Here is a 12,691-nt window from a genome sequence, read left to right as displayed (position 1 = left end):
GCTCAGGGAAAAGATGCCTCATCAGAAGTTCACAAGAACTGAGGCAGCAGGCAGCACACCCCACCCACCCTGTGTGTTCACTCAGCAAGCAGGAGGAAGGCATTGGGAGCGTATCCTAAATAAATAAACACCTGGAGTTTTCCAGCCACAGGGGGTGATATCACACCCACAGCACAAACTGCAGGTGGGCCATCACTGGCACACAGAATTCTCTGCCCCTGTGCTGGCACCAGTGGTGCCACACCACAGATTTTGTCCCATCCAGTGCAGTCTGTAACCACAACTGAAATCACACTCTTGGCAGCTGCAGTTCTCTGCAGAATCCCTCCACCCTGACCTGACGCGTCTTCAAACTGCCTTGCACAGAACTGCACCATCTACTGGAAAAAAGAAAAATAAAAATCAGCCTTTTTGTCTTTTGCTTCAGCAACATGCCCAACCTTTTCCTTTCCCTACTTTTATTTATGACTCCTCTCTGCTCTCTCTGCCACTGAGGAATTCATCCACGTGTTCCCATCATTTCAGATTCCCTTCCTGGGTCAGCTAATCCCTCAGCTGTTACAGCTCCTCATAGCTCATTTTGTGAACCCCCACAACTCCCACAATGATGTCCATTTCAGCCCATTCCACAATGAAGTAGAAGAATTCCTTCCTGAGAAGGAATTAATGCAACAGAAGTAGAGATCAGTAAATGACTACAATAAAATTACCCTTCAGTTTTCCTTTTTATTTTTCCATATTTTTTCCAGCCGCTGCTTAAAAAGTGGTATTCAATAATAAAATGACCTGATAACATTTAGCTCTTTGAGACACAGATATTTTATTTACTGAAATCGTGTCACTAAATTACTTTACAAAAACATTCCCCAGGCTTTGCAGCACTTCCAGGAAAACACATGAAATTCCTCCTGTCTTTATGCAATCATTGTTTGCTCCTGACAGATGGTATGACAGTTTTGCTCCTGACATCCATAATTGTCTTTCCCACAGGCATGTGCTCATTGATGATGTGCTCATTGCATCACCTCCTGGCTGGGGATATTTTTTAAAAAGCTGGTTCACAAATGAAATCCTGGGAAAGGTGAGGGCAGGAACTGGTATTTCCACTTTTGCTCCTGGTTGCGTGCTGTGCAAGTGCTGTGATGTGTTTGAAACCCAGATGTTAACACGGTCACTGTATAAATACATCAATAAATTTGTCCAAGCTCCTGGCCATCCACACTGACTGCCCTGTGGCCATCAAAAAAAACACCTGAAAAATAAAGATACATTCTGTTAGTGGAAGGGATTCCTCCCAATGTCAGGTGGCACTTGCAGGGAAATTGTCCATCAGCTCTGCCATGTTAGATTAAAAGGAAGCACTAAATTGCCTCATGATTTGAAGTATTTTATATTTTATTTCACATTATAATTTTTTTTAACAGCCAAGTAAGATTGAATTTTTTAAGCAAGGGAAAATGGGCCAAACAATGTATTGAAATCAAGTTTCTGGCTCAGTGAGGGAAGGTAACCTGAGCTCAGTGCAGGGGAGAAGCTGTTGCTGTGGGATTGCACCCAAGGAGCTGCAGGCCAGCCTGGAGAGTGCTGCCTTCATGTCACACAGAGGTGACAGTGAGGACTGAGAGGCCAAGGCTGGCTATAAAAAGACCTTGCAGTAACTGGATAAAGCACATCTTGGCACAATTAATGAATGCAGAGGGGAGATGGGTCAAAAACCTCTTTGCCAAAATAAACTTCATTGCACTGTAATGCTGGAGAGAAGTAAGGAGCTCAATGAGCTCAAGAACTATTCATTAATGATTGTTAGTATAATATTAATTATATTTATTATTTGTATTATTTATATTACATAATTTAAGTACTGATATTAAATAATTTGATTATTTATATATTTATATTATTAATCTAATTAATTATTTAATTATTAGTCCAATGAGGCATCTGTTCTCTCCCTGTACATATCTGGGAAGAGAAACAGATGACCCAAAATGCCAGTGCTTTTTCACCAGCTTTTTTTCAAAGTCATTTCAAATTCCTGCAGTCAGAGGAATTGCTCAGGACATGTCCCCTGTGGTTCACTACTAATATATAGACAGGTATATATATATATATATTTTTTTTTGCATGAAGCTATGCTGGCAGTCTGGGAATTTGTGAGCCAAGTCATGGAATAATGCAACAGCCCAGAAAGTTACATGTTGCACTAGTAGGAAAAAATAGGAAGAGCAAAAACAAAGTGTCCTCCTCCTTTAGGCATGAAATACACAAACAAATTATTTTGAAAATGTACAGACTGGCATAGCAGAGGAGTTAGCATATCATTTCATTTTGAAAACCTGCTGAAAGGCCATGAAAATTCAGGGCTATAAACACTTGGGATGCTCCAAGTCTGAATTGGAATATTCAGCACATTTGTCACTGGGCTGGAAAATGTTGCTGCTCTTCCAAACTCGGGGGTTGAAGGACAACAGATGCATCTCAAGCTCTGGTGATTGCAGGGGTGTGCTTGGTTGGTTGGTTTTTTGGGGTTTGGTTGGGTTTCTTTGGATGTTATTTTTAATTACAGCAGAGTCATTTTTTGGAGCCTGGTGTAAGGGCTGAGGCAGAAGCAGAGACACGAGACTACCAGAAAGATGGCAAGGACAATGTACAGGATGAATCATTAAAAAAAATGTTCTTTCTTGTTGGAGATGGACATGAAGAAATATTAGCCAGCAAAGTGAAGGAATAATCAAGAGCACACAGGGAGCTGGTGGAGGGGGAGGATGCTCAGGGCCTGGGCACCTCCCTTCAGGGCCCCACACTCAGCTGAACTCTGCTCCTATCAAAAATCACTACAAAATCACACTGGCAATGATTAAATGGATTAATTTCCAGCCTGGTTCACTCTGATCCCACTGCTGAGTCACAGAACTCCTGCACAGTCACTGCTTCTCCCCCTTCCCTGGACACACACCCAGGGCCCATCTCCCATCAGAAACCAGGCATTGTGCTGTGGCAGAGCTGAGAGACTGCAGAAAAAAGACATTTCCATCATGCACTCCTAATATTTCATTTGCCTTGGAATGAAGGTCCCCTGCTCATCTTGTTAAAGACAGATTATTTTTGCTTTGCTCATTACACAGGCCTGTCTAAGGCACTGTGTCCAAGTATGAAAAACAAAGGAAAGCTCCAGTGGTGCCATTTCCCAGCAGAGCTGATGGATTGCACTCTCCTGTGGCTGCTTTCAGCTGCTGTGCCTCCTGAACCATGCTGCTAATTTCACAAGTCAGTTACTGCATAAATGCTAAATAAAGGCTTTTTTTTCCCATTTTATCCCTAAAAATGTACATTTATTTACATGGCAAAAATGATGAATCTCAAAAAAGTGATGGCTTCAAGTCAGCATCACCCACACAACTTTAAGTCTTGCTTAGCTGAGGAAGTACTTCCAGCAGAAATATTAATTTAAGATTTTTCCTAATTTTCATGACCAGCCTCACTCTGCAGTTGATTTACATTTGCTGAGTAATACAGGATTTGGCTTGAATTCTTGAAATCATAGGAAACAGAAAGAAGGCCTACTAAAAAAATACACCTAAAATGAAATTTTTGTGTGGTTTAGATATTTCTATTAGATTGGTTGTGCTATGTTCCCTTCCAGGAATTTTATGTCAACAAAATACAGCAGCAAAAATCACTAAGTAGGGTAAAAATCCAGAAAGATTCCTTTGGAAAAGGCATATTTAATGCAGCTGTAACACAGGGTGGAGATGAACAAAACACTACACAACTATTAAAACAAAATAAATATTTGCTAAAATACCATACCTGTTTTTATGAAACTCTGAATGAAAATCAATCATTAAGGCCAACTGGAAAAAACAAAGTTAAATAGAATTCATTGATTGTTAAGTCAACAAAAATCTGAAGAAAAATACATATAAAACATTTAAAGTTCTTTATTTTGTTTTCCTGTCCTTTTAATCTTGCATTTCTTTATTTCCATTTTAAAAAATGCAAAAAATACTCAGGAAAGAACCTGTTGTTAAAAAGTTGCCATCTGGAAGAGCTTGAGAATGTTTATTGCATGACAACTCCTTCCTGTAATCTGCACTGCCACCTGCAGACGTCTTCTCAAAATCTACTAAAATTCTACAAATCCTAATTTCTAATCTAGGAATAGAAGCATCAGTGAAGAACAGCTCTGCAAATTCTTCTACTTCCACTAGAGGATGCTTCTATGCCCAGAGGCACTGGGAACCTTCAAAGGGGCCCACAGCTCAGAGGGTGGCACAGAGAATGATGGAAAGTGGGTACTTACCTATAAAAAAAAAATCATTGATGAAGAGGCACATCCTGAAATTACAGCCCTCCAGAAAGAGGTCATAGTTGACTATTCCCACAAAATAATTCAAGAATCTCCTAAAATTCATAGAAAACAGAAGCAAACACAGTGTTTAGTTTAATTGACAGCTGAGCATTAGCTTGGCCACGTGTTCCAGAGCACGCTACAATCCCCTGGCAAGGCTGGAAATGCACCAAGGGCACAAAGGAACATCCCACAGGTGATTGTCAAACTGGAACTGCAGCTCAAATACTGGGGAGGCCCCGCGAGGCAAAGGATCCTTCAGGGCTGGAAGCTGAGACACACAGCAAACAGAGGACAAGGAGTAACTGGGCAGTACTTACTCACAACTTACTCAGTGCTGGGCTGAGGGCTCCTGGGCTTCCACAGAGCAGCCCAGGACTGGGCCTGGCAAGGACAAACGGGGCCCTGCCCAGGCAGGACACAAGTGCCCTGGACAGGAGCTCCTGAGGCTGCCCGGGGTCAGCTGGACAAACAGCCCCTGGCTGAAGGTCTCAAAGCTGCCAGCACTGCCCCGGGCTCCAGGGCTTGGGGAATTCCACCAGGGCCTCTGCAGCGCCTCCCTCCCACACACCTGGCTGCTGGAGTCACTGTCTCCCTGTCTCCCTGTCTGTCTGTCTGCTCACCTGGCTGCTGGAGTCACTGTCTCCCTGTCTGTCTGCTCACCTGGCTGCTGGAGTCACTGTCTCCCTGTCTGTCTGTCGGCACACCTGGCTGCTGGAGTCACTGTCTCCGTGTCTGTCTGTCGGCACACCTGGCTGCTGGAGTCACTGTCTCCCTGTCTGTCTGTCTGCACACCTGGCTGCTGGAGTCACTGTCTCCCTGTCTGTCTGTCCGCACACCTGGCTGCTGGAGTCACTGTCTCCCTGTCTGTCTGTCTGCACACCTGGCTGCTGGAGTCACTGTCTCCCTGTCTGTCTGCACACCTGGCTGCTGGAGTCACTGTCTCCCTGTCTGTCTGCACACCTGGCTGCTGGAGTCACTGTCTCCCTGTCTGTCTGTCTGTCTGTCTGCACACCTGGCTGCTGGAGTCACTGTCTCCCTGTCTGTCTGTCTGCTCACCTGGCTGCTGGAGTCACTGTCTCCCTGTCTGTCTGTCTGTCTGTCCGCACACCTCGCTGCTGGAGTCACTGTCTCCCTGTCTGTCTGTCTGTCCGCACACCTGGCTGCTGGAGTCACTGTCTCCCTGTCTGTCTGCACACCTGGGTGCTGGAGCCACTGTCTGTCTGTCTGTCTGCACACCTGGCTGCTGGAGTCACTGTCTCCCTGTCTGTCTGTCTGTCTGTCTGTCGGCACACCTGGCTGCTGGAGTCACTGTCTCCCTGTCTGTCTGTCTGTCTGCACACCTGGCTGCTGGAGTCACTGTCTCCCTGTCTGTCTGTCTGCAGACCTGGCTGCTGCATTCATTGCTCTTTAGTTCCTCTAGAACTCAGTTTATTTCAGCACCACCACACCAATCCAATCCGAGTGAGGAGGGGCCACAGACTCCCCTCAGCACCTCCTCCACCTGATCCTCAGTTCCTGGCCCCTCTGAAGTGAGCAGCACAAATCCCACCGCCTCAGCAGGACCAGGATAGCATTGGGAGGAATTTCCTTCATTTCAAATATGAAGAGTTGAAGCCCTTGGATTGCATGAAATGAGAAACAAAGAGTTTTAAATGATTTATTTGATTTCTCCACATGATCACAGTTATAGTTTTACATCAATAGGGTCTGTTACTACTTACAAACAGAATGCATATTAAAATGAAAGCACTCCTTTCTTCCCCAGAGTTACAAAAGGGGTCTCGAGCCTCCCCAGAACAGAAGCTTCTTGTAAGCATAATGATTTTTGAAGTCTTTAACAGTCTGCATTCAAGACCTAATTCTAACAGTTTAATACAACTCAAAGCTGATTTAAGTTCCTAGCAGGAGATCGGCAACCTCAAAGTGACTGCAGACTTATAGTAATGCTAATTTACACACTATGTACAATTTAGAGAATTCTCTATTCCCCCTACTGGTCCCATTTTCACCACCCCCTTTTCTCTTTTCTCTTTTCCAAATTGAATCTTGTTATTGGTTCCACTTTTGTTTGAAATATATACACGAGAATCCATTTTGCAGGCAAGAAGTGCGATGGTATTTTACAAGGGAACAGCAAAATGCATGCTTAACTGCAGAAAACACACAGCTTCATATGGAACAGCAAGTCAACATCTAGAGATTCAGTGTTTAAATATCTGCTGACTGTCTTTCAGCTCATTTTATCAAGAAACAAGAGGCTTCTGCTGCATGCAGTACATGATGGGAAATCATTCTACACTGTATGTTAGACTCTTTTTTTTTTTAGCAATACAAGACGCACATTATATTAGGATGAACTTTGATTTTTTGTTTTTTACATTGTTTTACATTTCATTCTTAACTTAAAAAAATAAAAACCCCAAATATATATTTGATTGTTGTCCCAGAAAAGATTTTTTTTGTTGTTGCCACACCTTCATTCTTTACATTTCCCTTTCATTTGTTCAAATCAGCATTACTGCTTTGCCACATTGTTTATGGGAAGAGAGAACCACGGCCACTCTATGCAGTTCTGTACCAGTTAGTAATTGGAAATGGCATCTAAGAAAAAAGCCTCTCCATTCTACTCCTGTCTGCAGGCTGAAGAATTCTTTTGAATTCATTTTCTTAACCCCAAGCAGTGTAAAGTGCTGGAAATCTCCTATTCTAAGCATGACCCACACTGCTCTAAGTAACTGTTGATCAGGGATGGAGTCAGAGAGGTTTTACTATGATCCTAAACAAGCAGCAAAGGTCTCAAGACTTGTGCTGACACCAAGACACATTTGTTTGGTTGGAGTACATAGAAACACACATAGTCTAAGAAACAAAACAGAACAAAACTAGGGGAAAAAAAAAGTCCACTGTTTCTCCTCCTTGGCTTGAAAGAACAGAGTTTCCAAATGCTGTGCCCTCAGGTGCCCAGTTTTGGTTTCTAACCAGCCTCCAAATGATCTGTGGTTTCACACTCCCTGCTGGCCCAGGGCAGGCACAGCCTCCTCCCCAGTGTCCATGGAACCATGTGGAAATGTTTCTGTGCATGCACGTTTGTGACATCTCCTCAACACTTTGGTTCACAAATACATTGATTGCACATGGAAAATCAGTGGGCAGGCATTAAACTGTGGCTCACTGTTCAAGCACAGAATATTTATATGTAACTCTAATTTAAATGAATGAAAGGGTTATTTAAACATAAAGCAAATGCAGATCTGGGAGATTTAACATCTTCAGTGTTAATCAACACAGTGAGTCAGATTTTCCTCTCCACTGCTACTGCACATTCTGCCTTTATTCCATATACAGAATTTTACTTCCATTATGCCTCTGCATCTGAAACAAGTACAGACTCCGTCACCCAGTGAAGAGGAGCTTTCTTACCTCTGTTTTAATTAAAAGATGCAGTTTCTCAGAGATGTTTGCACCTAAATGGCTCTTCATCTTTTCTGGAACAACCTATAAATTACAGTTAGACTCTACTATTGGTACAAATGTATGAAGAAAAGTCTACATATTGAAATATGTTATCACTTTACTTCAACTAATATCAACAGGAACACTGATATATTTTGCAATTATACAATATGTAGAGTGTAGCCTCACACTAATAACATTAGATGACATGCAGACAGTTCTACTTTCCCTTATAAGAACAGTATATATTTTTTAAACTGCAAGGAACAGAGCCTCAGGGGACCCGGGCGAGCCCTCTTAAGGTAAGCCGCAGAATTTAGAACAGAATGAGTGACACAGAAAAATAATAATCACTTGTTTTCTTTTCATGGAGATCATTCTGAGGAGAAGGAGCAGAAGGGGAAAACATATTGCACATGTGTGAAACAAACGTGGACTGCTGGAAACAAAAGGCTAAACTCTAGATTGCTGTATTTGCTCTCTGTGGAGGTGAACAAAGTGCTCAGTTTGCAGTTTTGCTGGTATTGTGGTATCCATGGTATGAAAGGGAAAAAAATGACTGAACCTCTCCCATCCTCCCCACGCTAGAGATGCCATGAGCAAGCCAACAGGACAAGTCACTCTGTTGCTCCCATGTCCTCCTGATTTGGGACACTTTTATTACTGTTTGTTTTCTGTTACACGGAAACCCGGCGGGTTGGAGCTGTGATTACTTTTACCCATCTCTCACTGGAACTTTTTGCTCATCCTCTTCAAGGTTTGCTTTTAGGCTGGTACAGTTTTGCAGTTGTGATTCCTTTGTCTCTACTGTTTAGGTGTTAAGTCCTTGCAGTGGCTCAAAGTGCTGAAACTACAAAGTAGGCGCCATGGATAACTTTGTACAGGATTTCGGGATACAAATCGTAGAGAAATTTGCAAATTGTTTGGTTACAACACATAAGCAACAACAGCACAGCCTATTTTTATGTGATGTCTTGCAACTAACTGGACTATGGAAGTGAAGGTTTGAGCATAAACTCAGCCTGCTGAGTGCTGGGTGCTTCAAACTAACAAATGTGATGAGTAAAAATGGTAAAGCCACTTCGTTGCTAGCACATGGCTACATGGAATTACAGATTTTTAATTTTTTTTTCATATATATATATATATATATAAAAACCCTATACTAAATTCTAAAACAAACCTTCAAGTTTTAGAGCACTTCCACTGGAAACACTCTGGACTAGAATTCAGCTTCGCTGGGGGTAAAAATGAGCAGTTATGGTGAAGAGGAACCAAAGTAGCTGAGAAGGATGGAGGTTTGCCATTTTCATGTTTGAGATGAATGTTTTTGCAGTGTTTACATGCACCTGGCGGAACTCTTCCCGTGTGCTCGTTCAATCCATATGCTTACAAAAGAAATGTGGATCATGTAAATTCACAGTTATCACAGCCTTTAAAGTGTCTAAGAACTCGTGTGACCAATGCTTGGAGGTGCCCCCTGGTACGTGGGCACCCTCCATTGCTACGGAGTAATTACTGCATCTTAACGAGTTTGCTTACCTGAAATAGCAGAGCAGCTCTAATACTGATTACGTATGATATCATCGTGTTAATAAAATAAGGATTTATACAAAGCAGTATTGGACTACAACATTTAAATGCTATGTTACTTGGCACATTTAGTAATGATTGCTTAGAATTTTTAACAAGTCCAGGGGACTTGTGATGAAAATACTGAAATGTTTGAAATTGGTTTCTAACGTTTAATGTTTTTGGTCTACTCTTTCAGATGCTATTCATCTATTATACTGTCCTATCAAGTAAGTGGAATTCCTTGTAAAGTCTATATTGCTAGTTTTGTGGACTGAAAAAATTTCTTTCCAAGCACAAATGTTAACTATACAGTATATATATATATATATTTATATGTATATATTTATATTATATAAAGTTTACTTACGTACTTTCATCAACCATATCAGGTCTACTTATTTTTTTTGCCCATTGAGAATAAAAGAGCAAGAATGCAACACTTGGTTCTGTCTGACTTTTTTCCCTGTTTTTTTTCCATAGGCTAGCTTTTCATCACGTGTGTAAAATTGTCCAGGGGTTTGGTGTAAAAGGTAGCTTTCCTCAGATTCAGCAAGCAGCACGTTTTCAAGGCAAGTTTGGAAATAAGAACTAACCAGATGGCGGTGAAACATCTATCCAGTAGATAAGTAAAACCAGTATGGCCTGGGCTAACTGGAATTATTTTATTTAGTAACAGCAAGCCTTTAAGCTCATTAAACGGCCTAGGTAAAAACTGACGGTGTGATTTGGTTGTTTCCTCTAAGTGCCTTTGCAGCTGGGTTTAGAACTAGAGTCACGAGGAGGGTCTCTAGGCCTAGACTATGGTGCTGATGCCGCTGTGTTTGGGCTTGGTGCTGGCGGCGGGCGGCGGGGGCGGCCCGTGGTGGTGCGGGGCGTGGTGCGGGGCGTGGTGCGGGGCGTGCGGCAGGTAGGGGCCGTGCCCGTGGCCGTGGCCGTGCTGGTGGTACTGGTGCGGGTGCGGGTGCGGGTGCGGGGGCGGGTGGTAGTGGTGGTGGTGGTGGTAGGGCGGCGGGTTCTGGTGGCAGAACTGCGCGTGGTGCGGGTGCGGCGCTGCCGCCGCGCCCTCCGCGTGGTGCGGGGGCTGCGCGGCCGCGTGGCTCTGCGAGGGGGGCTTGCCCCTCTTGCTACCGAACAGGGACCCTAGGAGTGAGGAGGAGTTGGGCATAGTCTGGTGAGGGCGAGATGGACACTCTCGGGTTGATGTAGCTCTTCGGCGCATGTGAGGACTGCTAATGATGGACCCCTAAAAAGAAATTAATAGAAAATAAAAATTAAAAAAAAAATCTTGAAATGTTCGAAAAGGAAAAAAAAAATAATAAAAAAAAGAAAAAGTTCACACTGACCCACAAACTCCTCCTTTAGGGTTCGCATGGGTGGATTATGTTAGGGAGTTCCAGGGGATATTTTAGCTCCACCTTTCCTGAGTGGCCAATGGGGCACTCGTGCCCGTCTTAGGGGATGTTAAGCACGGGGTGTTTTGACATCAAGACTTATGGCATCAGATTAAAAAAAAGAATATCACGGGAGAGTAACATGATATAAGACCTACGAGTGTGTTTTTAAAGGAAAAACACATTTGAAAATACTGCAAAAAATAATATACTTGCTTTTTTATCACAAAAAAAAAAAGCGCTACATTAAATGCAACCTAAATAGTTAAACATACAGCAGCAAATATTACAGTTACATCTCGGATTTTAAAATGGTATTTAAATCTTTATTTATAGCAGTTTTCCACTACTATACATGACAGTGCTGCTTCTCAGGCCTACCTCTGCATGTTGTGTTAAATGGAACCATTCAATTTTGCCACTAAGATTTCTATGTGCTTGCATTAATCTGACCTGTGGTCCAACATTCTCTATTATTTAGCCTGGAATTTAGTTGCTGAAGTTCGGGGTTTGTATTTATAAAGAGTTATGGGACACAACAGTACTTAGGCAAAGTGTGCTAGATTTAAACTGTAATCTACCTAAAGCAAACACAAAAAAAAAAAAAAAAAAAAGAGAGAAAAAAAAGAAAAAATCTGCAAGCTGAATTCAGAGACATGAACAGTATATATAAATGGTTTGAAGATGAATGAAATCTCATGAAATCCACATTGAATTCACCTATCTGAATAATTTTTTTATCCTCCCATGCCCTATCTGTGCAATTCCATGGTGTCATGACTGCATACATTTAGCAATTGAACTCGAAAATAAGCAATGGGGATGGTTGAGCATGACAGTCAATAGTTGTAGCTAAATATCAAACAGCAAGAACAGTGTACTTGGTAACAAAGAGCAAGTGGGCTTTTAAGCTGGGACCGGACTGAAATGGTGGCAAAAGGACACATCATATCCATTTAACCATGCTTGCAGGAACAAAGGGAACAAGGTTAGCTCAAACCAAAAATGGCATTGCTCTAAAACAAGCTGTCAGTGCTTTGTAAGCTGGAAGAATACAGAGTGAATAGCCTAGGCATGCATTTTATTCGTGGCAGGCAGGTTATATATATAAATATATATATATGTTAGAAGAAAAAAGAGCAAAAAAATATGTATGTATATAAAAGAAAGGTTTGAAATGCACATCATCACATCCAGCTAGACATCAGGAACTTCCTACTTACTTCCATATTGCTGTCTAGCGATCCTGCACTGCTGCGTCGCCCACGCTTGCCTGCCCAGGACATGCAACAGCAGAGATTAGAGACTGCGACACGACCGGCGCCAGCGCTGCGGCCCCGCAGCCCCACAGCTCCGGGGCCAGCAGGGACTGCAACCCCTGCACCTGCCTGCGGGTCTGGGGGGCACTGGCAGTCTGGAGAGGGGCTGGTGCTGCTGGGAGTAGGCTCACAGGAGCGGGAGGTGCTGGTGTTGGGCATTTGCACAGTTCTTGAAGGAGGCTTGTCTGGGCAGCTGGGTTTAGTGCTGCGCTGGTGATGCTGAGCAGCAAGGATTTTAAAGGGTTTGGTTTCCTGCAATCTGATCGGCCATGAGGGTTTTTCTTTTCTTTAAACATTGAGATACAGTTGTGGGGTAGCATTAACTTAAATGCAAAATTTAATGTCGAAATATTCTGAACTTCAGTGTGGGGCACTGTGAGGGGCATCTGTTTTATCACTTCATCGGTTTTATCACTTCATCGGTTTTATCATTTTATCAAATTTATCTTTTCAATTTCAGCTTTGAACCTCAGTGGATTTCATATAATCTTCTTTCATGAGGTTTTAAAAAAAACTAAACTTAATTTTTGATCAGTAAATCTGGAATCTGTCTTGACATTATGGCTAGATTTTGTTTGTTTAGCTGTGCAGTGCTTTAT

At 42.6% G+C, this 12,691-nt stretch overlaps 1 protein-coding gene across 4 annotated transcripts in view; it reads right to left on the bottom strand.

Moving 5' to 3' along the window:
• Window positions 1–6,007: 6,007 nt before the first annotated feature.
• Window positions 6,008–12,691, bottom strand: part of IQSEC1 (IQ motif and Sec7 domain ArfGEF 1) — a gene marked incomplete at its 5' end in the record, with an annotated part of 285,707 nt that continues 279,023 nt past the window's right edge. For 3 of the 4 annotated variants that reach the window (XM_084214571.1, XM_084214572.1, XM_084214573.1), the window contains 2 exons: window positions 6,008–10,625; window positions 11,997–12,046. In XM_084214571.1, coding sequence (XP_084070697.1) covers window positions 10,176–10,625; window positions 11,997–12,046 — 500 coding nt within the window. In that variant the 3' untranslated portion in view covers window positions 6,008–10,175. The remainder of the gene's footprint in view (window positions 10,626–11,996; window positions 12,047–12,691) is intronic. The other variant, XM_084214574.1, reaches the window with a different exon arrangement.

Source organism: Fringilla coelebs (assembly GCF_963513975.1).
Source record: "Fringilla coelebs genome assembly, chromosome: 13".
NCBI classification, from domain to species: Eukaryota; Metazoa; Chordata; class Aves; order Passeriformes; family Fringillidae; genus Fringilla; species Fringilla coelebs.
The sequence above is the reverse complement of the archived record's forward strand: the minus strand, read 5'-3'. Positions and strand labels throughout refer to the sequence as shown.